Raw genomic sequence first — 17,872 nt, 5'->3', positions numbered from 1 at the left:
ATCACAAGCCGAGAGTGAGACAAGAGTGGTTTATTCAGATGGAGACACCCCTGCCCACCAGCCACACCCAGTCCCACGCACGCACAGACACGCACTGAACGCAGGGCGGAGACCGCAGGCTGGGCTGCCCCATGCCAGGCCACACACAGCCTCCCCGGTGCACTGGGCAGGGCGCTGTGGTGTGCTCAGTTGCACACCCCCAGTCCAGGGTCAGAGTCTTCCAAGCTGTGCCCTCGAGGACAACCAACCCAGCCATCCTCCTCCATTGCAGGACTCAGGCCATGGAGCTGAAGTGGCCAGCTGGCATGGCCTGGGGCGAGGACTCGCGGTCCAAGGGCTGACCCTGAAGTCTAGAGGGGAGGGGCTGTGGGCCCAGGACCCGCCACTGTCTCCCCTGCTGTGAGAATTCCCAGAGAGTCCAGTTCGATTAAAGCTTTGATTTTCCATGGGAAGCGGGGTGACCGCTGTCAAATCAGCACTGCCCCTGGGAGGACAGGGGCTGAGTCCAGCTCCTGGGCAGTGTGAGGGTTGGGGGCGGAGTGGTCACCGCATGTTGGGACGAGAGGAGCCTCTGTGAGGTACCAGGGTGAGATGTCCTCCCGGCCAGGGCCCAGCCTCCAGCTGGAAGCTCCCAGGGTCAATGTCTTCTCAGGAGTCTGGGGGATCCCGCTGAGCTCCGCTGAGCTGCTCACCCAGCTGTGCAGCTGGAGCAATGATTAAGTGGCTCGGAATCCTCTAGGCCAGACTGCCAGGCCCAGAGCCACTGCAAAACACCCCGGGCCGTCTTCTCTGCCTCAGGCCTCCGTCCTCCTCGGGCAGCAAAAGGGCCTTGACTTCCACTCTGGGCTGCTGCACCAGGCCCAACAGCCAGGAGTGGGGGTGGGTGGGTAGGCTGCGAGGGCCGCTCCAGGAAGCCCTGGCCCTGGGTGCGGACGGAGCAGCAGCAGCCTGCAGCCCTTGGCTGTGGACCGTGGTGTGTGCAGGACCGGGCCAGCCCACTCTAGGGCTGCCGGGCATAGTCCATGCCTTGCCCCTGCAAGAGCAAGTGCAGAGGGCAGCTGGGCCCCAGGGGTGGGAGTGTGTGCCATGATCATGTAAACACACATGCTTCACACATGTGTACAGTAGCCACACACATCCACAAGTGCCTGCATATGACACACAAACTCGCATGAGATGCACATGTGTTTATATGCACAACACATGCCTCCCACACTGCTTACACATATGTATGAATAAGTATACATGCGCAGGGTTGTGCACACATGTATAATGCACATGTGCATACATGTGCGTGCACAACACAATCCATAGGTATGCACATGCTAGCTCACACATAAATATCTTCACACATGTAACACATGTGCATATGGACACAGAATCAGAAATGCAGACACATGCTTGTATGCACAAGCGCACTGGGCATATATACATGCGGACACCTGTATACACACAACATATGCATGCTGTCATTCACACACTCAGACGCACATCCACACCCATCGGTGTTGCGTGCACACATGCAGTACCCACATGTGCACTGCCACACACGCACCCCTGCACCACATACACACTTGTACATCTGCACCCTGTGGGCTGGGCCCACTCAGCCCTCCAGGTCCCCTTTCATGGAGGCCGTGGACAGCGCGCTGACCAGCCCCTGGCGGTCCCCCGGTCTCCGCCAGTAGCTGCGGATGAGCTTGTAGACAGCAAAGCCGGGAATGATGAGGGAGGGCACCCCGGCCACGACCACCACCACGGCGGTCACCCAGCCCGGGTACAGGGTCTTCTGGGACTTCGGGAACTCCTCCTGGGGAGAGGGGTGAGCAGCTAGGAGCCCCTGCAGCCCTGACACCCACCTCCCGGCCCTGGAGGGAGGGACCGGCGCCCACACCCCCTCCTCCTCCCGCCTTCTCGGGGACCTGTGCCCTGCACCCGGCACTCACGTAGCTGGGGTTCCACACGCTGTACACGAGCTCCTTGCTGACCTGGATCACAAAGAAGAAGAGGAAGATGACCAGCATGATGAGCGGGCTGACCAGCCTCCACATGACCTGCCAGAAGATGTTGGGCTTGTGTCCGATCATGAACTCAATGTCCTTGTTGAACCTGCAGAAGCCAGAGGAGCAGTGTCACCCGTGCCTCCTCGCCTCAGCCCACCAAGGCTCTCCACGCTGGATGACGGCGCCTGGACACTCTCCACAGGGCGGAGCGGCAGCTCGATGCCTCAGAGCCCTTGGCGCGCCCCCTCAGCCACCGCCTGGGTGTGGCGAGGGGTCAGGGCTTCCAGGGAAATGGAGGAAGGCCACCAGCTGGCCCCCCATCCTCCTCCCATCACCCCCATGCGCCCGACTCTTCCCGCAGGGAGTTCCCTGTCAGCAGAAATCAGGAACAGGCGGGGTCTGTCCAGGGCCTCCAGGACCCCTGTGGAACTGGAACCTGGACCCAGCTGGTGCGGGATCTTGGGAGGCTCAGGCAGTGAGTGTCCCTCAGCCTTGTGCCCGCGGTCCTTGCCTCCTCCGGCTGTCCAGACCGACGTGGGCACATGGCACGAGGCCACTATGCTCAGACTTCAGAGTGCCCTCCCGTACACAGCCACCCCGTTTCCACCTAAATGTTCCTGGCTGAGACCCGGCGATACCATGACACCGAGGGGCCACCCCGACCCTCAGCCATCCGTCCCTGCCTCTGCCGCTGCTCATGCTGACACTCCCTGCCAGGCACCATGGACTCACATCTCAGTGCTCTGGAAGCACTCACACTCACTTGATTCCGCACGTGTGGCTGCGTCAGCCCCACCTGGCCGTGGCAGAGGGTGCCGAATGGGCTCGGACAGTGGCACTGGATTCCGGGTGCTGTCCCTGTTCCTCAGGAGGCCTGAGCACTCCCCTGCCTTACCCCACTGTCCAGCCCCCGGGCCCAGAGGGGGTGCAGCACCCAGCTGCTCCCCATGGGACCCCGAGGCCCAGGCCTGCTGCTGTCCCCCTTGTGCTGCACCTTCAACTGCTCCCTGTGCCCCAGCCCCAGGGCCGTGTCTGGGGACCTGACAGAGGCCCTCACGGGGGAAGTCGGAGTCTGTGTGGTTCTGTGGCCCTGTGTCTGCTCTTCCCTTCTCGCTGCTGTCCTCCTCCCTGGATGCCCCAGGTCACTAACGCTGCCTCTAGCCAACTCCTGGCCCTGGAGCAGGGGCAGGGGCAGCAGGAAGAGAACGGCTCCCACCTGGATGGGAGCCTGTTCCCCAGCCTCTCCACCTGCATGATGCACTGTGCTCGCACGGAGGGAAACTGCGAACTGCAGCAGAGGAGCCCACTCCCCAGGTCTCCCTGCCAGCCAAGCCGGGCCCCGCCCTCCTACCTGTCCACGCCGTATATGTACACCACGGCGAACATCTCACAGAAGGCAATGATGAGCAGGGGTATGGAGCCTGCGTAGCTGTCCAGCAGGGACACCCAATACTGGCCCGAGTTCAGCGTGAAGATGAAGGCGATGAGGTAGTTGCTCAGGCAGATGAGGCCTGTAGGCCGAGGGGGCAGAGCTGCTTCAGGGCGGAGCCCCAGGTGTCCCTGCCCTGGGTGCCCGTCCATGGCCCGCGGCACACTCACCTGTAAGCAGCTCCTTGGGCCACGTCTCAGGGAAGACCCTGAGGTCCTGCAGGGGCGCGACTATGCCCTCTATGTTCCCAAACATGGACGAGAGGCCCAGGCAGAAGAGCATGAGGAAGAAGAGCACCGACCACAGAGGGGCCACTGGCATCTTGGTGACGGCCTCGGTGAAGGCGATGAAGGCCAGGCCTGTGCCCTCCACACCCTGCAGAGCAGCACAAGTCACCCGGCACCCCCTGCAGCCATCCCCACAGCCCGACTGCCATGCCTGGCCCAGCAAGGACAGGTGGATCCGGGTCATTCGGGGAAATAACTGGATCTTGATTTTTGTCCCAAAGCGCGTTTTTAAAAGTGGACGTGAGTGGGTCAGAGAGCCAAGCCACTGAGAATGCCTGCCACCGTGGGCTCCAGTTCTCCCACGTGGCCCTGCACCGGAGTGCAAAGGCGACGCTGAGCACATCCCGAAGGACTCCAGATCCAGGCTGCTGCAGGGGGTGTTCAGCAGGGCAGCACCACCCTGTCCCTGTCCCAGGGCTGGTGGTCCGGCCGTCTCCGTCCCACCCTCCGGAGTCGGTGGGCGCCCCGAGGCTGAGAACCTCAGCGTCTCTGCTCTGCCAGGCCAGGTGCTTGGCCAATCTTTTGTTCCTGGCACAGGCATTTCACAAGGGCCGCCAGAGACAGACCGACAAAGGGTCACCATCCTCCAAGGCCCAGGTGGCTCCTGGCCGACAAACTGCGCGATTCAACTTAATAAATGCTGACCTATAGAATGTAATGGTAGCTAGGCGTGCTGGAGCACACCTGTCATCCCACCACTGTGGGAGGCTGAAACAGGAGGATCACAAGTTTGAGCCCAGCCTGGGCAACTTAGCAACAGCAAGACCTTGTCCCCAAATTTTAAAAAGTTCTGGGAGTGCAGTTCAGTGCCAGGGTCCTCAGTGCCAGTACAGCAACAAACAAAAACGATCAAAAAATAGGTCATGGTGTGCAAACTTCATTAACCATTAACGTGGTGCTCAAATGCTTCAGTTACTACACCGGCAACTCCTGGCTTTCCCTGGCACCCCAAGGGCTGAGAATCCCCAGTCCCCAGTTAGTGTGGTGCTGGTCTGGTGCATCCAGAACCAGGGTTAAAAATTCTTTCCACTTAAACAGAAGAAACTGCATGACCCACGGACGGTGGGGGTCTGTGTGGCAGTGAACAAGAGGGACAGGTGGCCTGGTCAGGGGAGAGCGAAGGGGGACCCAGCTCTGTGCACAGTGCGGAGCCCCTGAACCCCTCACAGGCCACCCCATGGGACCCACCTCGGACAGGAAGGAGTTCATGTCGCAGGTCTGGAACTGGAGCCCCGCATAGGTGGCAGGGTTGGTGGCGTTGAGCCACTGCTGCATGGCGGTGAAGTTCTCCTCTGTTACGTTGCCCTCGGGCAGGTCGAAGGCATTGAGGAGCACCAGGATGTTCCTAGGGCGAGGACAGGGCTGATGTCGGCCGAGGAGTGGCCTGGTGGGGACAGGCCGGGCCTGGCGCAGGGTGGGACTCACTGGCTGAAGCAGTCGTCGTATTGCTCGGTGGCGCGGAAGCCAATGATGGAGTAGACCACAGTGGCCGCATACACAGACGTGAAGCCGTTGATGACAGACACGATCACCGCATCCATCTCACAGTTGTTGCTGTGGGCAAGAGCAGCGTCCTTAGGGCCTGCGGTGCTGTCCCTGGAGAGCAGGCTGCATCCAGCCACGGCCCACCCAGAGTCAGAGCATGGGCTGCGCCTCCACCAGGTCCAGGCCCAGGACACAGTTGAGCCCGGCCCAGAGTGCCCGAGAGACGGGGCACCCCTGGGGACTCGGGAGGGGCCCGGAACCCACCGTCCTCCCCTCCCGAGCAGCACTGAGGACGCAGGTGGACAGAGAGCCGGGCTGACCCAGACCCACAGCGGGGACCCTTGCTGCTGCCTCTGTGCATTTCCGCACACAGTGGCTGCAGAGACCCTCCGGAAGCCCAGGACAGACAGCAGCTGTCACTTGGGACCAGGCTGGGTCCTAACCCTGGCCCGAGGCAGGGGAACAACAACCCCAGAGGGAAGAGGAGGCCAGGCTGGGCCCGCCGTGGCATACATGCCCCCAGGTCTCCAGGGCCCGGGATGGCTGCCTCTGTCAGCCAAGGAAGTTCCGAGGAGTTCAGTCCACAGCCCCCAGCACCTGGTGGACCCCAGGCCACGAGGAGCAGAACTGGAAGCCACCAGGGAGCTCAAGTCAAAGGGAGTGAGGCACCACCCCACCACTGCGCTGGCGACTCCACGAACATCCGACAGTGCAGGAGTTGGCATGGGGCTGGAGTGGCATAGCCCTGCAGTCCTCCAGCAACTGACCCAGGGTGACCAGCCCAGCAGCCCATGCCTGTGTCCACACGAATGCCCACGCACAGTGCCACAGCACCAACCACCACACTCCAGAGTGGAAACACGACAGCTGGATGTGCCCAGTAGTCGAGTGACTGGCACAGGATGGCCGTCCACGCAGAGCACACCATCTGCAGAGAGGAGGGAGGCGGTGACACGGCACACGGGACACTCTGGCCTCGCGAGAAGCTGGAATGTGCCCATCACAGTGTCCAGGACCCGATGACCACAGGTGGAAGGCAGAGCAGGGTGGGGCCGGGCCCGGGAGGGTGAGGCCTGCTGGGGTGGGAACCTCTGGATCCATGGTCGGGGCGGGGCTAACGCTGTTGTGAAACTGGCCCGCCTGCAGTGGCACCTGCATGCCCTTCTAGCACCTGCGCCTTCTGGAGCTGGAGCTGGGACCCGGGCACCTCCGGCCCCGCAGGCCCCGCCCCCACAGGCAGCGCCCCTGCCTGATCCTCCAGCCCCGCCCCTGGCCACGGCCAGACCACGGCCCCGGCTCTAGGGGCACTTCTGGCCTCTTCCTGCCCTCACTACGGGGCCTCCCACAGGCCACGCCCCACACCCTTCCCCAGGCCGGTTCCCCCCACAAGTGCAGGGCTCACTGCCGTGTCCTCCCCAGGCACCCGCCCGCGCACTGCCCCCTGCTCCCTGTTGGCCCTCGCAAGCCTCACCCCAGCCCACTCAGGCCCTGCCCTCACCCCTTTCTCTCCAGGGCTTCTGCACCCCCTCGCACCAGGCCTTCACACACAGTAGGGCTTTGTCTTCCTGATCCTGTGAGGATGCCTGATACACACTGGCGCGCTGCCTGAGTGCCTCCTGGTGCCCCCTGGGGCTCATCACACAGGGCCCTATCCTGGTGGAGTCTGTCGGGGGCATGGCCTGCAGGATCCCACCTGGGTCTGTGGTGGGCTTCGGGCCACCACAGACCAGATACCGGGGTCCCAGGGTAGAGCTGGGGTGGTCCAGGGGCTCCCCGAGAGCCAGCCTGCCCTGTGGGCGCTGTGTGTATGCATGGCCCCAGCAGAGCTGCTTCCCCCAGACACGCAGGGACCACACTGGCTGGCGTTGGCAGAGGAGCTGGGCCCCCCAAGCACCTTGCGTGCTTTCCTGCCCATCCTCACAACTGGGGAGACTGAGGCACAGCTCCCTGCGCCTGGGGACCCTCCCACGCCGTGGACTCACTGCACGGGGTTGTAGCTGGAGAAGGCGATGAGGCCCCCGAAGGCCAGTGAGAAGGAGTAGAAGACCTGGGCGCCTGCATCCAGCCAGGTCACCGGATTGGCCAGCTCTGTCACCTGCGTCGACAGAGACCTCGCTGCACACTGCACCCTGAGGCCGAGGAGCGTGCCCCGGAGCGGGCTGGGCGGGAGGGAGGTGGCAGCTGGCTCCCCCCCGGTGGTGGCTGCCCTTGCACGTGGACAGCAAAGTCAGGCTGAGCAGCCCCTTCCCAGCACACAGCGTGAGGACCGTGGACAGCCAAGCCTCAAGGCCCGACCAGCACAGGCCTGGCCTGGGCAGCAGCAGGCCGGCTCCACCTGTCTCTGGGAGCTGCACCAGGGCTCAGGGCAGACTCTGCTCCGACTGTGGCCTCTGAGCCACGAGTCTGAGCCCAGGGTGGACACAGGCACTCACATTGGGTGTGAAGAGGAAGACGATGCCGCTGGTGGCACCCTTCAGCGTCAGGCCGCGGACAAGGAAGATGGTTAGCACGACATAGGGCAGGGTGGAGGTGATGTACACGGCCTGCAGGGCAGCGTGGTCAGTGCGTGGGGACGGGCAGAGGATGGACCTCAGGGCGGTGCCCAGGATCGCCCTCCCTCTACTGTCCTTTGTCACTGCTCTTTGCCTCTCCCACCTGGGCAGACGGGTAGGGCTGCCTGAGCTTTAGGAGGGTGTTCGGGAGCTGTCTGAGCCTCCAGCTGAGCCATCCAGCAGACCTGGGGCTGTGGCGGCCTGAAGAGAGGCTCTGGGAGCCCCGGGACCAAGGCCGAGGACCGGGCCCAGCAGGCAGTCCGACCCGTACCTTCCCGGTGGTCTCGATGCCGCGGATGGTGCACACATACAAGATGCAGCAGGTGCACGTGAGGCAGAGCAGGATCCACCACTGGATGGAGCCCGAGTCATTGATGGAGGTGGAGATGTTGAGGGTCTCGCGGTACCAGAAGTAGTCCACAGGGGAGCTCCTGGCACACTCGTCCACGTAGCCTGTGGAGATGGTGGTGTGCACACTTCAGCATGGGGTCACCAAGAGGATAGGTCCATGTGGACAGGCAGCTCCGGGCCCCAGGCTCCAGGAACACCAACCAGCCAGAGGCATGGAGCAGGACGGGCACACAGGTGCACACACATGCATGCAACACAGCCATGCATGGATAGACACACACTCATGTGTGAGTGCACCTGTATGCTCACACAAGCATGCCCACAAGCATAGCCGTGCACACACATGCACACAAATTTATGCACATGGGTGCGCCTGTATGCTTGCACACATGAGTACAAGCACAGCTGTGCACACACACACACGGATGCATCTGCATGCTTGCACACACCTGCACCAGTCCACTCACATGTGTGTACACACATGCCCACAGAGGCTGTGGGTTTCGAGACGCCATTGTAAGTGTGCTATGTGCCTCTGGCCTTGACGGCCTCCTGCTGCTGTTTCCTGGCTGCTGTGGGATTGCCCAGCAGTGCAGAGGCTATGGGGCTTTGGGGCTCCCTGGCCGGCCTGGGCCCATACTGCCCAGCTGCACATCCTGTTGCCACCGTGGGCTTCTTGGGGCTCCAGGAACCATGCTGAGCCCTGCTAGGGGAAGAGTCCAGCCTGGCATGCAGTGAGGGGCACCTGGATGCGTCTGCCCTCTCCTGACCGTGTCTCCTCTGCCCATCACGTGGGAAGAGCTTGTGCAGCATGCCCTGCAGCCGCTCTGCACCTACTGGGCTCGAGGTCACCAAGTAGACCGCTCATGGCCCTCTGTAGCCGCGAGCGTCACTGTGAGCTGAGCCTGTGTCTTCCTCTGCAGGGCCGGGGCCCAGGGTGGGGACATGGACACAGGCAGCAGAGCGGCTCTTGTGCAATGGTCCCTCTGTCACAGCCCCTGCTGTCCCTGCAGCTTCTCTGAGGGTCTCATCTGCCCCAGACGTGAGGCCTAGGAAGTCATAGTGCTCACGTCTTCTGCGAATGTGGTGGAGCCTGTCATTGCCCTGCTGCCTGGAAGGGGCTCTGGATTCTTCCAGCTCTGTCATGTCCAGGTCTTAGGAGAGTGCTGGGTGACTGTGCACAAGACATGGTCACTGCTAGCAAGGCCAGGTCAGAGTGGGGACGGAGGCAAGCGGGGGCCGCCTCACCTGTCCGGTTCCCGTTCAGTGGGCACTCGCTCCACGGCAGGGGCTCCTGGAAGGAGTTGAAGAAGTACCACGTGATCCAGGCGATGATGGTGTTGTAGTACAGGCCGACCATGAAGGTCGCCAGCATGGACGCGATGCCTGTGGGTGCGGGGCGTCACTGCGGGTGGCGTCCCAGGTCCCCGTGGCTGAGTGCTGGGCTGCGGGCCCTGGGAGGGCTGCGGGATGCTGGGGCCTGTCTGATGTCACTTGTGTGACCTGGGGTGGGGGGTCAGGGTCCCACCCCCTCCACCTTCGCCTGCAGCCCGTGGTGTGCCAGGGTGGTGGCTGTAGGCCCTCTCAGGGGCTTGGGGGAGCGGGCAGGGTGCTGCCCAGTGGGCCAGGCCCCAAACAAGCCGTGTCCTCACTAGGGACAGGAGAGAGCATCAGGGAGCGCAGTGGGCAGTGAGTGGTCTCAACGTTCAGGGACAGCCAGGTGGGACTGTGAAGGTGGTTCAGGCACCTGCTCTCCAGAAATGTGACATTCAAAACCAATTCTGGGGGCCGGGGATGTAGCTCAGTGGTTCTGCCGCCTGCCTCGCAAGCACAAGGACCCGAGGTCTATCCCTGGCACCAAAAAAACCAAACCGAATGTGTGTGGGGGCCAGGGGTTTAGCTCAGTGGCACCATGCCTGCCTGGCATGCACAAGGTTCTGAGCTCAATCCCTGGTACAGGAAAACAGCATCAACCACCGCCACCGCGACAGATGTGTGTGTGTAACTGGGAGTGAGATGCGGGGAGTGAGGGAGACAGGGAGGGGGAGAGAAGCAAGGGGAAGGGAAAGTGGAAGGGATGGGGAAGAGAGGGAGGGCCATGTGAGCAGAGGGACGGATGGCGGAAGCAGGTGAGCCTCAGGCCTGGCTGCTGTGCGGGTGTGGGTGGGGCGGGCCCTGGGCTGGGCTCTGGGCGTGTGGACCCTGCCCTTCGCTCTTTGCTGCCCGCTGGTATTTTGGGGCCCAGGTGAGCCGTGTCCCTTGGTGAGGCCGTAGGGGCCGCCCAGGTCAGAGCCGTGAATGAGTGACCAGCCCTGGGTCGGGCCCTGGAGCTGGTGTGGTCAGGAGGCCTCTGGAGGGTGGGCGGCCAGCGCCCCCTTCTGGCCCGGGGCCTTGCGGAGCCTGCTGTGGGCCGCAGGTCAGTCCCTCTGCTCCTCCCTGTGGAGCTGCCCTCCCGCCCTGCCGGGCGGTGGGGGTCAGGGTCACTGCCGACCTCCTGGGTCCTGGAGAGTAGGACGGCCCGGCCCAGGGGTGGCCTCCAAGAAAGGTCCCAAAGGCCTCTGGAGGGGCCAGCCTGGGTGCTCTCGCCCAGGAGCGCCCGGGAGGCCAGGGGCCTGGGACACACACCTAGGCCCTTCAGGGCAGGGTGGATGGAGCTCCACACGCCCACGCTGCCCTTCCGCAGCCGCTGGCCAATGGCAAACTCCAGGTACAGCAAGGGGATGCCCTCCAGGACCAGCAGGATGAGGAACGGGATCATGAAGGCCCCTACGGGGAGAAGCACACACATGCGTCACAGACTTGGAGGCTACTGGGGAAGGGCCCTGCCTGAGAGGCCGCGCCGAGCACAGCTGCAGCCCCGACGTGCAGCGAGCTGAGCTGTGGTCCCTGCGGGGCTGGAGCGGACACTGCTGTGTCACTCCGGACGGCACCTGTGTACTCCGAGCACCGTGATCAAGGGTGTGCAGGGGAAGGCACAGGGCCAAGGTCAGCCCCCGCTGGCTGGGAGCCCCAGAAGTGGAGGGGCTGCCGCACAGGCCTGGAGGGGTGCCAGCCTCCGCCCTGCCTCTGACGCTCATGGGCTGTGTCACCACTCAGCCTCATGGACACTGGGGTCACGTGAGACAGGGCAGCTTGCTGGTGACGCTGGACCACTGCGGGGCGATCTCACAGACGTCATCTGTGTTCTCTACACAGTCACAAGCATGGGGACGACTGTGAGGGCTGAATTTCTCACATCCTGTCTGTCACCTGTGCAAGCCCACCGTCCTCGCCTGACCCAGAGGGCTGACAGGAAGCTGTCCCTTGGGCACCTCCCTTCAGTCCCTCCAACAGTGACTGTGTTTATTCTCTTTCTACAAGAACTGGGTGAATGCAGAGATTTTGATGTCATGTATCCTGGCGGGGCGTTGTGCACACCTGTGAGTGATTCCAGCACTCGGGAGGCTGAGGAAGGGAGAACACTGTGAGCTCAAGGCCAGCCTGAACTGCAGAGTGAGACTCTGCCTCAAAAACCCAACACAAAATGTGTCTCCAAGAACAGCGGGGACAGAGTACGAAGACGACCCATGGAGCATGAGAAAATACTCACAAGTTATGTCTCTGGCAAGAGATTTGTGTTCAGAACATGCCTGAAACTCAATAGCAACCAAAACACAATCCAAACAGTGCACAAGACTCAGGCAGCTGTTTCTCCAAGGAAGACACAATGGCCAGAGAACCATCGAAGGCTGCACAGCCTCCCTTACCAGCAGGAAAATGCAAGCCAGAACTGCAGTGGAGCATCACCTCACCCTGTTAGGACATTCCTATCAAAAAGTGAGCATGTGGGCCAGGGATTTAGCTCAGTGGCGCCACGCCTGCCTCGAAAGCACAAGGTCCTGTGTTCGATCCCTGGTACCAAACAACAACAACAAAAGTGGGCACGTGGTGCATATCAGTCATCCCAGCTGCTCTGGAGGCTGAGGCAGGAGGACGGGAACTTCGAGCCCAGTAGGGACAACATAGCAAGGCCATATCTCAAAAATACAAAGGGCTGGAGGTGCAGTTCAGCATGCAATTCCTGGGTCCAATCTCCAGTACTAAAAAAAGAAAAAGGAAATAAGCAGAATAAGAATGTGGAGATGCTGGGACCTGTGCGCTGTCAGTGAGGGCCTGAGAGTGGGCGGCTGCTATAGGAAGCGGTTTTTGTTCATCAAAAACCCAGGCTCAGGAGTTTCTGTGGGACCCAGCAGCGCCACTTCCAGGAAAATCCTGAAGAACCGGAAGCGAGATCTCAGAGCCTCTCGCACACACCCTGTGCGTACAGGACCCAGGAGGTGGAAGACCCCAGAGGTCCCCCTGTGGGTGACAAGGACAAACTGCCCATCTGCATGGTGGAAATCGTATCTCTCAGCCTGTGGAAGGAAGGAACCCAACATGGAGCAATGCAGGCTCCACAGGATGTGCTGGTCAATGGGACAAATGCTGATCACCTTGGGTGTCTCCACAGACGTGGAAGGGAGGCTGCAGGCTGGGCACAGGGCGGAGCTCTGGGTTGGGGGGTGAGAGGGCTCTAGCAGTGGGCCACAGCTGTGCTTAGCGCCTCGAAAATGGCCGGCAGAGAAAGCTTTGCTGTGTGTCTTTTCCCACTGCACAGAGGTGAGGAGAAAGAGTGCATCAGGTGCCCCCTGAGGCCCCGGCCACTGTCGCTCTGCCCTCAAGGGACACTGTGCATGGTGCTGGGGGCTCAGGTTGCAAGGCTTGGAAGCAACCTGGAGACGTGGGAATGCAGGCGGGAGCAACGTCTCGGGGACTCAGGCATCCGGGGCGGGGACAAGCCGGGCAGGATGGTGACCTTGCCCTGCAGCAGGGACAGGGACATGGTCCCTCTGCCCGAGGTGGGCTGGGGCTTTCAATCCACCAGGGAGTGAAGAGTGGTCGGAAAGGAACGAAGATGAAGATGAGCCAGACCTAAGCACTGTTCCTCTAAAGATGGATGGGGTGTGTGGGACGCACCCCGGAAGCAGAGTTGGCTGGTGGTGGTGTCCAAGGGGCTGGTGAGATTCGGGGTCACAGAGGAGTTGGAAGTCACATTCCTTGTGACATCTTGGAATTCTCAGTCTCTAGAGAAATCTGAAGCGAGGCTGGCCTGAGGGGTCCTGGGAGAACCCTGTGCTCCTGCAGCTGCCTCTGCCTGCTCTCTAGACCCCAGTGTGGGGTGCAGGGGCCACCCCAAGGCACCTCTTGTGTGCCCCTCACCCACCTTGCCCCACCAGGCAAAGCAGGGAGGGCAGGGGCTCCAGGCAGAGCCAGCCTCCACCCTCGGGGCAAACCATCCCGGAGCAAGGGCGTCACATGGCAGACCGTGTGGGCTCAGGCAGTGTGGGCACCCCCAGGGGCAGGAGGGAGTGGGCTCCATCTGGAGGAGGCTTGGGGCTGACACCCCAAGACTGTGGTGTGCAGCCTAAAACTCCGCTCCCTGGACACCACAGGCTCCAGCGGGGGCTGCTGTCCACTGGGACCCCTTGCCGCCCCCAGGAACGGGCCCCACCCAGAGCCTCAGGGCACCAGCTGCTCCACATGACCCGGCACCCACTGGGGCTGCTTTCCTGGGGGAAGGGGAGGGAGGAGGAGCCACAGGAGGGGGTTAGGGTGGGGCCCACGTGGGCAAAGGTCCCTGAGCCCAGCCGTCTGCGCTGCCCGGAGTCCCAGGCATCGGCTCCTCACACAGATGGATGGACAGCAGGCGGAGAGGGGCGGGCGGGGCCCTGATGCCAGGGAAAGTGCCAGAGCGGGGAGGCGAGCTCAGCTCGAAATGCAGTTCTGTCGGTCTGTCTGGGGAGTTGTGAAACCCAGAGGAGAGGCAGGAAAGGCAGGAAGAGGGGCGGATAGAGGGGGAGGAGGGGGAGGCTGGGGCAGCCGGCAGGTGCTCAGCAGGGGAGGCCAGGGTCTGCGCTCCGCCCGGCCCGGCCCGCCCGGCGTCTGTCGCCCCATCCACTGCCAGTCCCACCACTCTGTGTCCACACCGGCCTTAGCCTCGAGCCCCCGGGAGCCTGTGGAAGGGGCCTGTGTCCCCCGAGGCCTTCTAGCTGCTTCTCTGAAGTCCCAGCTGTCCCTGCGTCACTGCTGGCCTCCTCTGCTGGCCCCGGCCGGCTGGGCAGAGCTGCAGCCTGGATTGAACCCACTGTGTGGCTTCGAGGGAACTTTCAGGTCCTGCTGCCGCCCTTCGCACAGGTGAAGTATCCTGGCTTCGTCCCTTCAGGCTGTCCTCTGCCTGGGGACGTGGTCGGCAGCATGTGGAGTGACTGTGGGGACTCGTGTTCGGGGGGACAGCAGGCCCCTGGTGCGCTGCCAGCGCTCAGCGATGTTGGCAGGGGAGGAGCAGCCCCAGAGCCCGGGAGGTGACCAGGCCTGCGGTGAGCAGCCTGCAGTGTGCACTCAGCGGTGGGGCCCCACAGCCCTGGGCTTCCCGGGACCCTGCTCTGCACTCCCCTCCAGGCCTTGACCCCGCTGTCCTTTAAGGGTCCAAGCACCAGTCCCCCAGCCCACCACCCTGGGTCCTCAGAGGTCCTCTGAGCTCTAAACTGCCATAGTCCCCGGCTTTGTGCCTTGGAGCAGCCAGCGGCAAGGCGGGGGTCCCCACCAGGCCTCTCCCAAGCCCAGACTGGAGACTGAAGTGACTGCTCGTGGGGTGGCCAGGCTGGCCCTGCTTCCCTGGCAGGCAGGTGTGAGCCGAACCTGCACCCTGGTCCACTCCACGTGGTCCTGTCCTGCTTCTGCTTGTGGCATGGACCCCAGAGGCAAAAAGGCAGGCCCAGGACTGAGAGATCCCAGAACCCAGCCCGCTTTTGCTGGGGCTGGGAGCCCTGGCTGGAGACAGAGATGGTGCCTGGTGCATGGCCTGGGCAGAGCCACGGGCACCACCTGGCATCTCTCCGGGGAGCTTGGCATCCCAAGCTGCGGGAGTGGCCAAGCATCCTCATCTGGCTTTGGGCAGAGTGTCTGCAACCTGCGACACCACCCCCCCCCCCCCCCGAGGACAGCCGACACCTGCTGAACGGGTTCCAGGCCAGCACAGGCCTGCCCAGACTCCCACCCCCGGAGCCTAGCATCTGAACGCAGCCGCCCCAGGCCAGGCGTGGTGTGCAGTGTCCCACCACAGGCCCCACCAGGGGCCACGCCTGCTGAGCCTCACAGACAGCCGGGGACCCACACTGAGGTGGGCCTGTGCAGCCCTGTTCCCTCTTCTGCCCACTCTCAGACTTGGCTTGGCCCCAGATTTTCGCCTCTTCCTCCTCTCTCTGCAAATGGGGTGCTGAGGTGTGTGGGGACCTGGTTCTGCCCCTGGGTACAAAGGGACCCCACCTGTGACCTCAGGATGCCGAGGGCGTGTGGGGCCCCACCTGCAGCCCGGGCTGGCCCTCCACGCTGGCCGCACTCCCTCAAGAGGCCCGGTGTGGCCTACCTACCTCCTCCGTGGCTCTGGCACAGGTAGGGGAAGCGCCACACGTTGCCCAGCCCCACGCAGAAGCCCACACAGGTCAGCATGTACTGGGTCTTGTTGTCCCACTGAGGTCGAGAGCTGGCCCCTTTCTGCTCTGTGGCCTCCAGGGTGTCCAGGGATGGGATCCGGTCCTCCAGGCCGGGGTTGGGCAGCACAAGCCGCACCATGGTGGTCACTGGCTGGGCTGGGCTGGGCTGGGCCGGGCTGGTGTGTCCTGCAGAGTAGCAGTGGGTGAGTGGGGCTGGGAGCCGGGTGCTTTATAGAGAACCTTTGGCACCTTGCCCCGGGCACCTGGGCAAAAGGAGGCGTCAGCAAATCCGTGGGGTGCGTCCAGCACTGTTAATGCCTTATCTTCGAGGCCCTGCTGGGCCGGAGCCGCCCGCCGTCCATCCCTCCCCCTGGGCAGACACCCATCAGCCACCTCAGGAGGGACCCCGCCTCCCAGCTCCTGCTGTGGGAAGCCCCGGCCCAGCCCCACAGCGTGGGCAGCAGATGGGCCTGAACCCGGGCCTGGTGGGGGGCCACGAAGGGCTGTGCTTGTGGGAGCTTCTGTCTGGCTCCAAATCCTCTTGAGGGCTGGGACCTTGACTAACGGAAGAGGGTTCCCAACCAGGAAGGGTCAGGAGGCAGAGTCCTCGGGGCCGACTGCTGGTCACTGGAGAGGCTGAAGGACGACCCCTCACCTGGCCTTGGAGCCAAGGGAGAAGGAGGGGACCCCCACCCTGCAGTTGTCTAAGCCAAGATGGAGGCAGAGTGGGTCTGCTGGGCCCCTGCGGCTCCCCCAGGGCTCCCAACCCCCTCCCCGCCCCAGGTGAGTGAGGGCCACGCCCTGCCCCAGGTGTCCCTGCCCCTTCCCAGAATCCACAGGCAGCCTGTGAGGATGGTTTCCTGATGAGCTGCAGTGACCTCGTCTAGGCGGGGGCCGTCCCCACAGGGAGCAGGGAAGGGGCGCTGCTCAGGGCAGCAGGTCCAGGCCCCGACCTTTGCCCCTGCCCTTAGGAGCTCAGAAGGGGTGGAGGCCTCCAGAAGAGAGGGGTGGCTTTCATCGCCCGGCTTGAGAGGGTCAGGGTGGGGGAGGGCGGGGCCTCTGGAGACAGACAGACAAAGCCGCACAGATAGACAGACAAAGCCACACAGATAGACAGACAAGACACACAGAGACAGACAGACAAAGCCACACAGACAGACGATAGCAGAGACAAAGACAAAGACACACACACAGACAGGGAAATACAGAGACAGACAAAGGCAGGACCAGAGGCAGACGCCAGGACAGACTCCCAGGCTGTGGTGCGGCTGGGTGTGGGGCAGGCAGGACAGGATGGAAGGGTGGTGGCCTGGATGGGCCACGTGCAGGGGAGGCCGGGCAGACCAGGGGCCTCACACAGATCTGGCCCGGGCCCCTCTCCTCACCGTAGACCCGCTGGAAGCTTCTGCCTGGGCCCGGGGAGGGCGGCCAGGCCTGCCCTGACCCCCGAGCAGCGGCCCTCTCAGTGCGCTGAACCCCACATCCTGCGCATAAGTCCCTGTAATTCCCCAGCACCCCGTGGCTGGGCATTTCCTGAGAAGACCAGAGATGGCCTGGCAGAGGCCCGGGCCTGGCAGGAGGGGAAGGGCCTGGGCTCCTGCAGGCCCGGTGTCGCCACCTGGGCGGCCCCACCATGGACGTCCCTCCCCTCTGGGCTCGTGGCTGTGTGTCCTGGCCTCTGGGACTCCGTGGGGCCTCACTGTCCCCTGGCACCCTGGCACCCTGGCCTGAGGACTGCTGCGGTCCTGCGGGTGCCCAGGGACTCTCCGGTCCTCAGCAGGGTGTGGCTTACTCTGCGTGGCCTGCCCAGGCCCTGCTGGCCCTCAGCGTAGGCCCCCAGCTGGCCCTGGCCAAAGGGTCAGCCCTCAGCCTGCCCCACTGCCAGTCTCCTCCCGTGGTTTGTCCAGACTCCCCTAGCGCAGCCAAGGTGGCCAGCCTTCTCCCTGGGGTGAGGTCACAGCTGGCCAGGACATCCAGGTCTCCATGACCATGCCGCTTTGTGGCCCCTGGCCGGTTCAGCAAGGCCGTGGGACACCAGTCACCTGCGGCCTTCTGTGCCCAGTTCCCTGCCGAGGGCTGGGACAGACCAGGCGGTGCAAGGACTCCGTGAGCCTTTGGCGTTCTCTACAGTTGTACTAAGCACAATCAGGAAGGCTAAAGCCTGGAAAAATACTGTCCCCCGCCGCACCCCACCCTCAACCCTAGCAGCCCTGAGGATAACAGCCCGGCTCAGGCCTGTCAGCACCACCAGCAG

General features: G+C 63.2%; 1 protein-coding gene across 2 annotated transcripts; it reads right to left on the bottom strand.

Annotated features, from left to right (window-relative positions):
* Window positions 1-1,255: 1,255 nt before the first annotated feature.
* Window positions 1,256-15,837, bottom strand: Slc6a19 (solute carrier family 6 member 19). Of its 2 annotated transcripts, none has more exons than XM_004845130.2 (12): window positions 15,556-15,837; window positions 10,733-10,873; window positions 9,356-9,493; window positions 8,028-8,209; window positions 7,637-7,747; window positions 7,187-7,299; window positions 5,145-5,273; window positions 4,908-5,064; window positions 3,603-3,807; window positions 3,355-3,514; window positions 1,947-2,109; window positions 1,256-1,810 (listed from the first exon to the last, which is right to left on the bottom strand). In XM_004845130.2, the coding sequence occupies exons 1-12, from the start codon at window positions 15,755-15,757 to the stop codon at window positions 1,607-1,609; spliced, it is 1,905 nt and encodes a 634-aa protein (XP_004845187.1). In that variant the 5' UTR covers window positions 15,758-15,837; the 3' UTR covers window positions 1,256-1,606. The 2 variants fall into 2 exon arrangements, with proteins under 2 accessions (XP_004845187.1, XP_012927863.1); XM_013072409.3 differs by having other exon boundaries at window positions 1,947-1,988.
* Window positions 15,838-17,872: the final 2,035 nt, after the last annotated feature.

Source organism: Heterocephalus glaber, unplaced genomic scaffold, assembly GCF_053883595.1.
Source record: "Heterocephalus glaber isolate CG9 unplaced genomic scaffold, H.glaber_assembly_v1.0 deba00001537, whole genome shotgun sequence".
Taxonomy (NCBI): domain Eukaryota; kingdom Metazoa; phylum Chordata; class Mammalia; order Rodentia; family Bathyergidae; genus Heterocephalus; species Heterocephalus glaber.
Note: the sequence above shows the minus strand (reverse complement) of the source record. Positions and strands in the feature narration are given on the sequence as shown.

Bases quoted from the DNA above. Each gene is read 5' to 3' on its own strand.
- Slc6a19 (XM_004845130.2), bottom strand. From the start codon at position 15,757: ATGGTGCGGCTTGTGCTGCCCAACCCCGGCCTGGAGGACCGGATCCCA. The intron at 9,494-10,732 runs GTGTGTGTCCCA...CCGCACCCACAG, and splicing joins CCCTGCCCTGAAGGGCCTAG to GCATCGCGTCCATGCTGGCG. The intron at 3,515-3,602 runs GTGAGTGTGCCG...CTCGGCCTACAG, and splicing joins GCCCAAGGAGCTGCTTACAG to GCCTCATCTGCCTGAGCAAC.